The following is a 15695-nucleotide window of genomic DNA, read 5'->3' on the forward strand; positions in this document are numbered from 1 at the left end:
TACTCTGTAATTTATTTGCACTGCCAAAACATACTTGGATGAAAAGAAAGAGAACTTATGGTCATAATCATGAGTTTAGTCCTTGGTGCTCAGATCAGTGTGTCCTTGAACATGTCACAGGAACAATGGCATGCAGTTTCCTTGTATCCTTTCAGTAAATATGATCTCAAATGTCAATTATCTGATGTGTATTGACAGTCACTTTTGTTACTCTAGCCATGTAGACTATGAAATAGCATCTCATAGGATACACAAATAATCTGCAATATGGATTTTTCTTTGTCCTTCTATCTGCACTTTCTGCCAGGCAGAAATCAATGAGCCCTTTTGCTAATCTGTAGTTATTAAACGATTTTATATTGCCTGCATATTTTATGGTTCGTGAAACATCTTGGCTTTAAGTCATGCATCAGATGCAGTTGCTCTGGGGATGGGGAAATAAAACTACATCTAAAATGCATGTGTGTTTAATGCTTTTTGAAAATTAACAGTCTTCAGACACTTAGAATCAATAACTGGGACAGCAACTCCCACCACAACACAGGCCAAGTTATTTATTCATCTCTGCAAGAAGACTTAGATCATTAAGCTAAAGAAGACACACAGACTTGTTTAATTTCAGTGCTCGCCGAGGCATGATCGCCGTTCTCTCTGACATAACAACAGATTAAATGTACTGAAGGGGAAACAGTTGGGACGCTAACAGATTGCTGGGGTCAGGGTTCTTCCCATTCATCTTCAAACTTTGGTGTAATCCAAAAATGGCTGCTATGGAAAACCAATCAGAAAAAACAAAGACGACAAACTCATTTCAAAGAATTATTTTATCCCCCCCAAGATTACTTCGAGAGGGATTTGCTGCGTCTCTGCCAAGTCCGATAACAATAAGTACTGAGGGGAGATTTCGCCCATGGTAATCCAACAAAAATACAAGTGTCTACCCCCCAAAAAACAAAACAAAACCCATAAGCGTAGCAAGAAAAGAAAAGGAATTATTTAATCTGATAAAGCAATTAAGAAAAAAAAACAAAAAACAAAAAAAAAAAAAAACTAAACAACTTGAGCTGTGCTCTTATTACGTAGAAAAACACATTTTAGTTTAAATGCAAAAAAATGCAAAGGGATCAAGACTGCTGGCCCAAGGAGCTCTAAAAAGCAGAAAGACCTTTGTTAGTAGGATGTGAACATCTGCACCACAAATGGGGGTAGGAAAAGGTTATGAGTGTTCTGGAGGAGGTTGTCATGACAACCACATCCTCAAAGGCTACACCATCACGCTGAAGCGGTATAGGGGAACATGATGCCAGCTATATTGGGTTATTAGGTCACGTAAAAATCACAATGCTCAGAAAAGCGTAATTAACTGGGTCACTGCTACATCTGGCAGGAAATCAACCTAAAAAGGAGAAGCATTTTTAACATGATTTCACATGATGCACTGAAGATTGAGTGCTTTTTAAATTCTGTTTAGCTGTAGAAAAAAAAAAAAAGAAAAAAGAAAAAAAAAAAATCATATTTCAGGCATTATCAGTGAAGCAGTGACACAATTGCCAAGGGGAAAACAGCAACATGGAATAGCATCTCAGAGCCTCTTTGCGCGCACGCACACACACACACACACACACACACACACACACAGAGAGAGAGATAATGCTCTGACAACGTTTGCATGTAGGAAGCCAGATGACAATTAATTTGTATACTGCTCAAAATGCAAATATAGAACCCGACTTAAATTTGAACTGGTTTCTTCCTGCTGCATATAATCAGAAGGCACTTTTGTTGTATTTGACCACATACCAGACTCAACATCAGTTTCTGCACTTAAATGGCATAAATACACTCAGAAAATATTTTTAAATATATTAACCATTAAAGGCACCCATTACTCATGTCAAAAGCAAAAGACTGATACCTATTATCTGGTGATAGTTATAGACCTTTAGCTACACTTAAAAAGCAAGACTTCACAGTATGAAAGCCATAATAAAAATTTGGAAATATAATGTATATACAGAATCATGTATATTTTACAAAGCCTCTTGTTCGCAGTTTGCATATTAGGACCAGTCTTGATAGGAAACTGTAGACTTTGGAGTCCTAACTCAGACAGGTCGTGAAGCACTTGATCACAGCATCCCTGTCAAAACAAATAAAAGAGAGAAACAGAAAAAAGGCAATTAAGAAATGAAAGGAAAAACTAAATATAGCAAAGACAAAATTCTGCCATGCGTACAAAATTAAAAGCAACAATGAGTCCATTTTTACAATGATCTGGGTGGGGCTCATCATGAATAAGTGAGCGTGTTTTGGCGGGGAGGGACCACATGCTCAGAATGATGGGGGTCTTCCTTTTCTTTTTTTCCCCAGGTACACCAAGTTGAAGGATGATGCAATGCAATCCATCACCATGGCGACCACAGATCGTTGCCTACTCTATTTCGCTTCACACAGTTTGTTCTTGCCATCAGTGGTTGCTATGCAGACTTTGCCTGCAGACACGTTCGAAATTGGAAGGAGGAGGTGCGAAACCAGTCAAGGTTAAAAGAACAAGGGGGATCATGAGCAGTCTGACAGGGAGGAGGGGAGGCCGCTGGAGAGAAGGGTTGCTTCCTTAAATGCTTTGGTTTTTATCAAAAAAAAAAAAAAAAAGAACTTAAAAAAAACCCCTAAAAAACAAACAAACCAACCTCTGTATTTTTAAAAATATATCACTTAAAGCTTATTGTCATTTCCACTGCATAAATAAATTATCAGTCTCAAGGGCTTTCCCCAATTTCTGATTAGATGTCTGAGCCAAAAGCAGCCTTAAAGTGGTGTGGGACGTGCACAGGCAGCAGGTTTTAGTATCTCTCTCTGCATGTGTGAGGGGATATAAATAGGAAACAAGGTAAAATACATTAAAGGATCAAGTCCACTGGCCATGTGTTATGGCAGTGGCCAGCCAGGTATCGGAGACTGTTGGAACACAGACAGGGATGGGAAGTACTATAGCATTGTGTCACCCCATAAAATCGTTTCTGCATATTTTGATCTCACAACTTAAAACAACAGAGGCCGAAGCAATCAAGTCTGAATTAAATGAAAAATGGATTAAAGTAAGAGGCTTAAGGAGACAGAACACAAATGTGTTGACAAATAACATAAGAAACGCAGCAGTAACAAAGAAGCAGCTGATTGGCAGCATTTTAGTATCAAGCCCAAAAAAGAAACAAAGCCCGGCCATAAAATTTGCATTCCTCTACAGGAATTTGTTTTTTGGGGAGTGACATGGGAAAAGGTCTTTGTCTAGGCCTCGTTTTGTTGTTAGCTTTTGGGCTGGGGGAGGGGGAGCTTGAGGTTGTTAAAAGGACGTCCCTCAGCTGTCAGGATGGATTATAGGGTCGCCCAAACACACAAGATACTTAGTGGGTGGGGGCTGCATGGGGGCTCTGGACCAAATGAGCTATAACCCAACTTACATCTGAACTGACAAAACAACATCACACCTCATGCCTGGCCTGGAGGTAAAGCACTGAGGTGGTACAGCATATGGCACCAAAGTGAACACTTTTGGTACAGTGGAGAATTTTTTTGCTTTTACAGAAAAGCTGCAAAACATTAAGACACCTGTGACAACGACTTATGACACTGCAGGCTTTTTGTCTTTGATGCAGCACAGCTTAGCCAGATCTAATCAAAAATTTGCATTGTGCCTTAACCCTGTAAAGCTTAACACAAGCTCATTATATGCAACGTAAAAGCTACATTAAGGAAAATATTTTTGGCAAATCAGATTCAAAGAGCATTATTTCATTTAGAAAAAAAAAAAAAAAAGCTACTTAATTTTGATATTATGGATTTAGCAATGATGTCACAGCACTAAAGCATGGAGGGTGTGAAAACAACAGGCTGCCATTTGTTTGACACCAAGAGCCTACACTGATCGTACTGGGGGATTAGAGCCATATGGTGGACGCAAACAAGAGAAAGACGTAAATAAAAAACAAAAAAAACAAAACATGTTTTCATTGAAGGGTCATGCACGCCAGAGAGTACGAGCACATATCCATATATCAAGGCAAAGCTTGCAAAGTATAATCCTGTCATCTTACCTGGCAAATGGAATATAAGAGATGCTATACCTGAAAGAGAAGAAACACACAAAAGGATGAGGGAAAATACTGGTGATGGTGGGATATTTTTAGGACAGATATTGATTGTAGAAGAAGATACTAATTACGAATGAACTGTGCATGTCATGTACCAGTTTAAGCAGATTACCTGTATTTAAAGTCCTTTGCATTAGTATTCACCTACTGATGAAGAATGAATGAATGTGTCCCTTAACTCATTTTAAATTTGATTCAATGTTTACATTTATTTTATTATTTAAGGCCACTACAACAAAATACGTTGAACTAGTTGTCCTGTAAATCCCTTTTTAAATCTTTCCAGGAACTGAAATCTGATACGATAATGCTTATGACAAAGGTTCTTTTATATCACTTAGCAGTTTTATCACAGTCCCTCTTCCCCGCTCTTTTCCTTTCCCCCTTTCTTTCTCTCTTTTCTTTTCCCCAGTCAAGTCTGTGCCGTGTTCAGCAAATGAAAATAAAATAAACAATCAAAGCAAAGGTGAATCAAATAGACCAATAAGGCAAGGCTGGGATGGTCCATTTGGTAAAGTAAATCCGTTGGGCATCTTTCTTTGCCTTTAGACAACAATTCTGATTGCAAAAGAACCAAATGGGACAGACAAAAAAAATCACTTAGCAGTGATTAACAAAATGTAATTGGACATTAATTGGACATACTGTAATCTTTGTACAAATAATTGTGGACAGAAAGGTACCAGGCACACTTCTGAAACAAACACAGAACCCTATCCAGGAAATGATCACGGCTAAGGTTCAGCTTAATAGATTCCTGATGAAACCAGTGATGTATTTTAAATATGTGAGGAATGCACTGACACTGTTAAATAATCAACTAGAGCGCAAACATGAGCATACCGACAAGCATAACGACAAGAATCCCCATCTGTCTTAAGCAGAGCTGTAACAAATATAACAAGCAGTGTAACACACTTTTACACGTGAATCTTCTGACTATCTTAATTTAGTTAGAGCAAAGAAGGATGTTTAATAACAAAACCATTGTAACTATCCTGAGCTTGTGACAGTCAGTTGTGGTTGAGGATCATATGGTCATTTCACAGAATTCAGCCCAAGGACTGGACTTTGACCCCATCTGTGCGGGTCAGTGGCGACGTCTTATTACGGAACCACCTTCGCACAGACGTCTGAGTGGCTGCGTGGGAGTGCACTATGCCCCCAGTCTGTTAAGAATGAGTTCTGGATGTGTGACTTGTGGTTTCCATGGTGATGCCTTTGAGAACGCAGGCAGAGCGGAAATGAATGTACGACATGTAGGTGTAAAAGCAGTGTGATTGTAAGGCTGACACAGGCTATTCCCTTCCTCCATAGTTCCTACTGGCTTGTTTTTCCATGCAGTCACACACACTGTCTTTTGTTACTGCTGTGCAAATATGTTCAAATAAGTGAACGTACAAATTACTGACAGGCTAATCCATATCATTCATTCACGACTAAGGTTAAGCTTAATTCCACTGACTGTGTGGATGTCAAATAAAAGCTCAAATAGCTTGTAAGCTTGATATACATTTGATATACATTTAAGTCAATTTAACAACAGGCTAAAAAACTTAATTCATCCGTTTGCAAAATTACTGAAAACTTCTTTTAAGCTCTGCAAACTAAAAAGGCCAAATATTATAAAATGCTCTAGTAAAAATAACATTACCCTCAGACGAAAAAGATTCATGACTTATGAAGATTTTAAATGTAAAAAGGAACTAAAAAGAAGAAGAAAAAAAAAACTGCTTTAAAACATTTGAGTAAAGGACATGCAGTTACAAAAGAAATTGTGGACGTTGTAAATAGACATTATAAAGTCACAGTTTTTAAAACACTATAACTTATAAGTGAAAGATGGGTTGTTTAGCTCTTTGTGTTACACACGTAGCATAAGAACAGATAACTAATTAAGGACTAATAGGTGCCATGTATTCTCCCTGGACTGTTCACATGTAGTTTTCATTATAGTAATGACTCCACAGAGAGCTGGCAGCCACTTCGTGTTGTGTGTAAACAATCCATGCCTGTCTGCCCAAACCCCACAGCTAAATAGCACTACACGATCCTGCCTTCTTCTTTACAGGGCAAACATACGCTGACCTACAATCAGGCATGGCCTCTTGCCCATCAGTCTTATTACAACACCTTTAATTGTAACCTGCATTTCAAACAGATGTCACTGTCTGCTCTGGCAAACTAGGGTAAACCAATTTAATCAATATACTTGGATTGTGCTTGCTATCATTTTGCCCTGAACAATAAAATCCAGTATAGCTTGGCTAAAATTAAGTGTATTCGCCTTTACACTTTTAGCCAAATATGTGGCTCACTTACAGATGTATCTACAAATACTATAAAATAAACTTATGTTGCGATTTCAACATAAGTATAACATAAAATAAGAGCTAGGGTTTCTAAGCAAACTGTTGGATGTTAATGAGTTATTCATTGCAAGTGTCAGTGGTCTGAGGCTGATCACTGTAGGTGTGAATAATGAACAAACTGTACTGAAATGGTTTAGACTACTAAGTCATCCTTACCACGTCATTGCCAGAAACTGCAGAATACAGAAGATTATGGCCAGTCCCTTTTTACCCCACTGTAAAGACAATAAAAAAAACAATTTTAATAACACTACTTTAAATTAATAACTGCAAACTGATTTGTTTGTATTGAAACATACTTACCCAAAACACTGAACAAAGCGTTAAGACCAGGCAGAGCTGTAAGAAGAACGGAGAAATCAGCTTGCATAAACTTTTTGCTTGCTTGTACAAAGTTCAGTTTTAATTTCTCTCTATTTATTTTCAACCTATCAGAAAAACAACGTAAAAAACAAACAAAACCCCAAAAACATTTAAATGTTACTCAAGAAAACATCCACACTGTCAAGGTGAAATGTGTTGTTAAGTTACGTTACTCATAAACCACCAACTACTGTAAGTGGAAGTGCAGTGCCTTGCATAATCTAAGTCAAAATAGTAAAACACAGTATTTACCAGCACAACAATGGTTGCTATCAGTCGTGTTGGTTCAAACATGCGCTTCAACTGTTTTAGTGGTCCCATTAGGAAGCAGGTGCTTTGGGAGAACAATAAAAAAAGTAGATGGATTAAGCTCAGTAAACAGGTCTGTTATAGCTGTGGTTGTCAAACAAGCAGAGGAAAAACTTCACACCCTCAACGCATCACTTTTGAACAATATAGAAGTTTAAGCTAAGAAAACAAACAAAAAGCTCAGTTTCAAGCCTTCCACTGCAACAGTCACACTGGCTCATCTGCATTTGCCTCCAAAGGCAGCGTCAGTTTATCAGGACTTCCAGTTTAACCACTCTACTTTAAGACTTCCAGTTTGGTCAACAATTACAACTACAGATGAGTAAAAACTGATAGCTCATGTCACATGATAGCTGATTGTTTTGATTATGTAAGTGTGGTCCTTAAGCACTGTATACCTGCATTCACTGAGGCTTGCTGATACAGTGGGGCAAAAAAGTATTTAGTCAGCCACCGATTGTGCAAGTTCCCCCACTTAAAATGATGACAGAAGTCAGTAATTTGCACCAGAGGTACACTTCAACTGTGAGAGACAGAATGTGAAAAAAAAATCCATGAATTCACATGGTAGGATTTGTAAAGAATTTATTCGTAAATCAGGGTGGAAAATAAGTATTTGGTCACCTCAAACAAGGAAAATCTCTGGCTCTCACAGACCTGTAACGTCTTCTGTAAGACGCTTTTCTGTCCCCCACTCGTTACCTGTATGAATGGCACCTGTTTGAACTCATCATCTGTATAAAAGACACCTGTCCACAGCCTCAAACAGTCAGACTCCAAACTCCGCCATGGCCAAGACCAAAGAGCTTTCGAAGGACACCAGGAAAAGTATTGTAGACCTGCACCAGACTGGGAAGAGTGAATCTACAATAGGCAAGCAGCTTGGTGTGAAAAAATCAACTGTGGGAGCAATCATCAGAAAATGGAAGACATACAAGACCACTGATAATCTCCCTCGATCTGGGGCTCCACGCAAGATCACATCCCGTGGGGTCAAAATGATCATGAGAACGGTGAGCAAAGATCCCAGAACCACACGGGGGGACCTGGTGAATGACCTGCAGAGAGCTGGGACCAAAGTAACAAAGGTCACCATCAGTAACACACTACAACGGCAGGGAATCAAATCCCGCAGTGCCAGACGTGTTCCGCTGCTGAAGCCAGTGCATGTCCAGGCCCGTCTGAAGTTTGCCAGAGAACACATGGATGATACAGCAGAGGATTGGGAGAATGTCATGTGGTCAGATGAAACCAAAGTAGAACTTTTTGGTATAAACTCAACTCGTCGTGTTTGGAGGAAGAAGAATACTGAGTTGCATCACAAGAACACCATACCTACTGTGAAGCATGGGGGTGGAAACATCATGCTATGGGGCTGTTTCTCTGCCAAGGGGACAGGACGACTGATCCGCGTTAAGAGCAGAATGAATGGGGCCATGTATCGTGAGATTTTGAGCCAAAACCTCCTTCCATCAGTGAGAACTTTGAAGATGAAACGAGGCTGGGTCTTCCAACATGACAATGATCCAAAACACACCGCCCGGGCAACAAAGGAGTGGCTCCGTAAGAAGCATTTGAAAGTCCTGGAGTGGCCTAGCCAGTCTCCAGACCTCAACCCCATAGAAAATCTGTGGCGGGAGTTGAAAGTCCGTGTTGCTCGGCAACAGCCCCAAAACATCACTGCTCTCGAGAAGATCTGCATGGAGGAATGGGCCAAAATACCAGCTACTGTGTGTGCAAACCTGGTAAAGACCTATAGTAAACGTTTGACCTCTGTTATTGCCAACAAAGGTTATGTTACAAAGTATTGAGTTGTATTTTTGTTATTGACCAAATACTTATTTTCCACCCTGATTTATGAATAAATTCTTTACAAATCCTACCATGTGGATTCATGGATTTTTTTTTCACATTCTGTCTCTCACAGTTGAAGTGTACCTCTGGTGCAAATTACTGACCTCTGTCATCATTTTAGGTGGGGGAACTTGCACAATCGGTGGCTGACTAAATACTTTTTTGCCCCACTGTAAGTAATTGGCCAATGGAACTTTGCCAACAAGTGGACTACAAAACGTAAACCAGATAACTGCCCATCAGGTGGCCATGCTCCACAGATACTCTCGAATTATGAATCATTATTATAATTATAATTTGCCTTCATAGCATTAAGTAGTCATTTCCCCTCCCCAGTGATTTTCTGCAGTGCAGCAGAGGCTGAATACAATAAATATGTAGTTGCTTTCACAGCCATCTTGAATTGCATTTTGGGGGTTATGAGGCTTTGGTAGTAACAACTGTAGTTGTTAACTGATGAGCAGCTGCTCACTGAAAAGAGTAAATGGGCAGAGATGTGTCTGCAGTGGAAAAGCAGTACATGTAACTGTCCAAGCCTAAAACGTTGATAGAAAAAGTTGACAAAACAAACAAATGTATAAATACTGAAGGGTTAAAAAAAACAAAACAACCCCCGCCCCCCCACAATCTCAGGGAAGTCCCAAACTAAATTCACAAGAATGGGACAGATCCCTTTTGTAAACAAACTGGTTCCCCACAACATGAGTAATACACTGACCGCATACAGCACAGTATGAGTAACATCTGAAAAACGTGACCAACAAAATCAAATTTGGACTACATGTGGCAATAATTACAGTTTAAATGTTTCATTCCCAACACTTAAGACCTCCTACATGATGCATGTGTTACGTCAGTGAATTTAACAAGACAAAGGCTTTCCCCACTGACGAGGCACGCAGCTTTGGGCTCAGCTGAGCTGAGTGGGCAGAGGGAGTCCGTGGAGCGTCACATCTGTTAGATGAGACACAAGAGTAATGTGGGCTGACGCAGGCTCTCTCTGCTGGTCTGTTGAGAGGGAGGCTTTTTTTTCCCTCTCCTCAGAGTGTCAAAGACACTAATGATTGGCGCACATGCTGGGAAAAAGATCTGGCACCTAAAAGAGTGTGTCGCTGACTGTAAAACTGATCACGTAATTTTAACACATTAGGTGTTAAGATTTTGGCAGATCACTGAATAGACATTTGAAATCAGAGTTTAAGCTAAATTGAGCTTTTGTTGTGTTACATAATTGTGTTCTTTTGTCATTAAAACACAGCACATAGTGCCTCCTGTTTTCATACCTGTGGCCGTCAAGAAGAAACCAGCAGCATACCGTTTTTATAAAGTAGGTTAAGCTCTGTAAAATAATATGATACTCTTTTGCACTGGACTGTTAACCTGAGCTATGAAGAAGGTGACCTAGTTTCTTGATGCATCTAACCTTCTGGATATTTAATACCTGAAAACAGAGACTGTACAGTCTGATAACAATCACCAAATCAAGCGTTCAGTGTCTGTCAAAAGAAGTCAAAGACATTACTGTAAGATTTAGACCTTAGTTCACCTACAAATACAAATCTAAATGTTGTAGATCTGGTGACATCTATAAAGATACATTTCTAATCTTGAACTTTATATTGAGTTTTTTTCGCCTACATTGCTGGTGATTTTTAAGAAGGGGGTTAGTTTAGATTTCTCTCTACTGGAAAGTCTTGACTTAACTATGTGAAGGTCCCCAAGATGATCCATTTATAAACTGGTACCGAATAAGTAAAACTAAAGTTTTAACCACACTTTGCAAGTTTGGTTCCCTGTGACAGGAAAGAAAACAGCTGTTTGCTCCTATACAAAGAAGGAGCTCATTTACTCACATCCTCCTATTTAAAAAAAAAAAAAAAAAAAAAGACTCTAGAGGAGACACACAGCTATGCTGCCCCTGCTCGTCTCTGTGGGAATCCTATCCTGTAGGTAGGATGTAAACTGCAAACCCCTCTGAAGCTCTACGAATTAACTTATGTCAGAACCTGATGTACACCTTGCCTACGTAACTGCACAACACTTTGATGCAGCTCTTTTGCAGACCTCCGCTGACAGCTCCTATGCATTCCAGCTTTTCACCACAGTTTTTTTTAACTTAACAGTTAGAAGAATAATATTCATGGCCTCAAAATAAGGAATAATTATAACAGTGTCAGTAAGGACTCAGATTCCTGGGTGAGTGCAACATAACCAGGTTATCTGGATTCATTTACCCTAACATTGGCGTTCAGGATAAGTGGTCAAAAGAAGCTAGTTCTCCAACTCACTAAATTAACCCAGGGTTTCCCCTGCATGTTCACATGAAAGGAGTGATGTTGGCAGGATCTGACCAATCTAAAAGGGGTGTTTCACAGATCTTAAGAATCTTCTGCGAGAGAAAATGCCACCCACTCTAGAGACTTTAGGTGATTAACAATCTATAAAGAACATCTATGTAAACACCAGTAAAATATGAAAGATGAATGCTGTAGAAAATCATTAATCTGGTGATTTAGCATACAGAGCAGTAAAATAAACATTCTAACTCCAGTCAATTATTTTATGGCTGAGTACATTTTCTGTACTGGTTTTCACTCCTAAACTGATAACTAAAGCATTGAAAGTTTAAACTGGTCTACTTATACGTTTACAATATCAGCAGAGAATCTACATTATACTTCAAATATGATGCTGGTAAAAGAATCAGTAAAAACAAGGCAGCCCCACACCAATGACCTGCTCCCAATAGTTTTAGTTTGTATACTCTCAGCAGCAAACTCTGTAGTGTTTCAAGGATTGAGAGTAAATATTAACTGAAGAAATAGAATTCAAATAAAATGGGTACAAATTTGATAAGAGGTCTGAAAGCACAGCGCAAGTTTGCTGTAATAAAATGTGTCTACAAATCTGTATTCATGACTGATGATGGTGAAACTCAAAGACTTTAGAGGTCTTTGAGTTTCAAACACTAAAAGTTGTACAAAGTGCGTTCTTACATACTCAACAGCACAAAAGATTTATTCAGTTCATCCTTGGGTTCAGATTTTGAAAACCTAAAAATGGCTATCAGAGCTGCACAGGCGTGACAACTTTAATAAATGACAATGCTTTCACCAAGATTAGATTACTTGCTTTGTTGCATCAAACTGTATAACTCATACTGACAATATGTAACAATGTCATTCATTATGAGCTGAAAACATCTCATAGTTCTTCAGGCACAGTGTTGCAAACACAGAGCAGCAGGTTATGAATGAACACAAGGACAATCACACACACACACACACACACACACACACACACACACACACACACACACACACACACACACACACACACACACACCTTAAAGAATTATGACTGTGACAAGATACTCCAGCCATGAGTGACAATATAACCTTTAAGATGACTTTTTTTTGTTGCTTTCTTGCAGTGTGTCATACTGATGACAAAATGCTGATGATAATACAGTACAATACCAGTAACACTTAAAATTAAACTGGACTTACCTGGCAAGAGCTGCAATATTCCCTAGTGTGTAAAAGACTGCAAAGAGCTTCAAGCCACTTGGAAGGAACAGCAGTGCTGTGCCCTGGTAAAGAGATTAAAAAAGAAAAAGAAAAAAAATAATTCAGCTACACAAATTCATATCATCATTTTTCAGCAAGGGGTAGGGGGCAAAAATAAACAGATATAATAGCTACTAAGTGAGACCTAGAACTTAACCAGGTTAAAGGGTTAACTGTTAATAACCCGGTTAAAAATCCTGCTGAAAAAAAGAGAGAAAAAAAAAAGAAAAAGAGCAGAAGTGGCTGTCCTGTGGTTGTACTGAAAAACGTTTGTCTCCCCCTACTGTTAGAAGCCCATAAGGTTGGTTTGGATTATAATAGACTTTAGTACTACTGGACCAGTGCTGCAGTCAGGGGTGTGTCTAAAAGGGGCCATGGGTGGCACTAGTGCTGCTGAAATATTTACTTAATTACTTTTACTAGTACTACGCTGTTTTCTGCTTTTACTCTACTAAATTCTGAATGTGATTATTACTATTCTTATGCCAGACTATCCATTTTAAAGCTTCAGTTATTTATTATTTTGCAGATTAATTACACTATTATATAGTACCAGTCTACCAACTAATAAATAATTAAAATAATCAACAAGTGTATTCATTAGAAAGATATACGCTTCAATACATAAATCATAAATCGAATAATATCATGTAAATAATTCTAAAAAGTGTCATTCCCCCCCCACCCCCCCGAGTACTTTAAATATATTTGGTTGAACATCATATGAATTATTACATTACTTTAATCTTTTACTTAAGCAAACAGTCTAAAATACTTTTTCTATACACGATTCTCATTAAATATTTCCAACTAAACATTCTAATCTCCTGTGCCCCCCTATTGCCACCGCTGCATTCTCGGTCTCCCCTGTGAAGCCCAATTAAAAAAAAAACAAAACAAAACAACATCCTGGAAACACCCCTGGCTGCAGTCCAATTGTAAACAGAGCTTATGTTTAGCCATAGGAAGAGATTATAAAACACTAATATATTTCTTTTGATAAGTTGTGAGGGTTTCAGCCTTATCTAAAGTTATGATTAATAATTTTAATAAGATAAAATAGTCGGTGGCTCTACAGTGTGGTGGTTCACACATAAGACTAACACATTTAAGATCAGGAGGAGATACAAATCCCCTTTTTGGGGCTGCGTCAGGAAGGTAATCAAATGTGAATAAGGGAGCAGCTGTAAGAAGCTTCTAATAAAATGAAACAGCTAAGATTCTGGGAAAAAGAAAAAAAAATCTGGATAGATATTCATTCTGGAAAGACACTGCTGCATTTAGTGATATTTATGTAATCAGACAAGCAGCAATAGGTTTGTAAATGTGTATTTTAGTTATTGCTGCAAACACGGTGATGGCTAGCAGTGTGTGAGCAGCTAGAAAAAATTTTTTTTTTTGAAAAAAGGGCATTTAAAGACTTAAATATTACGAGTTTTCATGGCACTAGATTTTCTACAACGATTGTGGTAACTGTGAATGTTACCACCTATAAACAAAACCTGCATTTTACAATGGGTGCGAAAAATGGCAGTGGCTTCAAACTGTTGACAGCAACAGTTGACAGTGCCTTCTCTTCTGCAAGGCTACAAACTGATAAGTAAGATTTATGTACCCGATGTGGGTTACTTAAGTATAAGTGACAGTAGGAGTTGATCGTACTGATCTGCTGGAGTAACAGAGGAAATCGCTTTGGCGGCAGTGGAGGAAAAAAAAAAAAAAAAAAAGCCTTCTCCACATTCCTTTGGTCAGTATGAAGGCAAAAAGGACACAAAAACATCAATTTTGCCTGACAAATACACTCACAAGTATTGAACACAGGATGCCTCCAGCAAAGCAGATGACAAACCATTTCACCCTGGTGCTGTAGCTGAGAGTGCTGGCATCAAGGACCTGGTGAGAACAATGGGAGGATGTCACAAGACAGACCCAGTGACCTGCAGAAAAAGCCCACGGGCTTCCTGCTAATCAATCATACAGCGGCCACACCACAAACGGGGATTATGCTAGCATATGTTAAGAAATACAGAACATAACTGAAGTAGAATCTGCAAAGAATAAAAAACAAAAGCAGGAAAGAAGTGTAGAATACAAAACACCAATAAACTGACTTCGAAAGCATTACCTTACCTTATTTCCTCCTTATCGTGAACGCGTGAAAAAGAGGTACAAATAAATACACATGACTCAGTAAAGTTAAGTGCTAACAGAAAGTCAAGACAGCTGGCTTTAAACGGCCAGAGGACGCTAGTTAACCGGAGCTAACACAAAATAGCATTTTTTCATTATTAACTGCTACAAGCCGCTAACTCAGTGAATATAAAATCGCATGCAGACAACGGTATCTTAACATTAGCTCAGAATTTTAAACAGGCAGCGAAAGCGATGCTTTATTATTAGGCGTTTGAATGTTATCCGTTCTCTTGACAGTCCGTTAGCATTAGCAGCGTAGCCTGTCAAGCAGTTCCTACCTGTGCAGTGAGACCCAGTTCCTCGTTGTCTTCTCGACCGCTTAGCACACGACGAAGCTTGTCCATCGCTACGAGCTAGCTGGCGAACTGGCCAGAAAAAAAGTGGACCCTTGTTCTCTTTTTCAGACTGTAACCTATGTGGTTTATACCCACAACTGTTATCGCAGCTGTTGTAAGTTTGACTTCCTGTGTACTACCCTTTGTACGTACTGACTTGGGGTCGGTTTAATTGCAGTCAATTTGCTACCATTTCCGGGGCTGGCATTTCTATCACTGACCCCAGATCAGCTCAAAGGCGACTTCCTTAACGCCACTTCCTTTGAATTGCTACTGTTGCCTCTCCGTAGCTGATTGGTTAGTAATACCTCAAGGACATTTCTGATCCTGTTTAATTATTTTGTTTTAAAACCAACACGAGAAACACAGATTTACAGTCACATAAATATATCCAGTATTAGCGAAGGATTTCTGGTCTGTTCCCTGAGAAAATGCGCTCTTACTGTTTTTCTCAATGATGTTGCTTTGTCGCCACCCAGTAGAGATATTACGACAGTGCAAAAAATACAATTAAATAAAACAAACAACAACCTGGCACTGTCTTCCCAG

The 15695-nt window shown here is 38.9% G+C and overlaps 1 protein-coding gene across 1 annotated transcript; it reads right to left on the reverse strand.

Moving 5' to 3' along the window:
* Window positions 1-972: 972 nt before the first annotated feature.
* sft2d1 (SFT2 domain containing 1) lies at window positions 973-15300 on the reverse strand. The gene is made up of 8 exons (XM_026189878.2): window positions 15090-15300; window positions 14425-14511; window positions 12559-12641; window positions 7139-7220; window positions 6827-6862; window positions 6680-6738; window positions 4095-4124; window positions 973-2140 (listed from the first exon to the last, which is right to left on the reverse strand). Exons 1-8 carry the CDS (start codon window positions 15153-15155, stop codon window positions 2101-2103), a joined length of 483 nt encoding a protein of 160 aa, XP_026045663.1. The 5' UTR covers window positions 15156-15300; the 3' UTR covers window positions 973-2100.
* Between the last annotated feature and the right edge of the window lie 395 nt (window positions 15301-15695).

The sequence above is a fragment of the Astatotilapia calliptera genome, chromosome 13 (genome assembly GCF_964374335.1).
Source record: "Astatotilapia calliptera chromosome 13, fAstCal68.1, whole genome shotgun sequence".
In the NCBI taxonomy this organism is placed as follows: Eukaryota; Metazoa; Chordata; class Actinopteri; order Cichliformes; family Cichlidae; genus Astatotilapia; species Astatotilapia calliptera.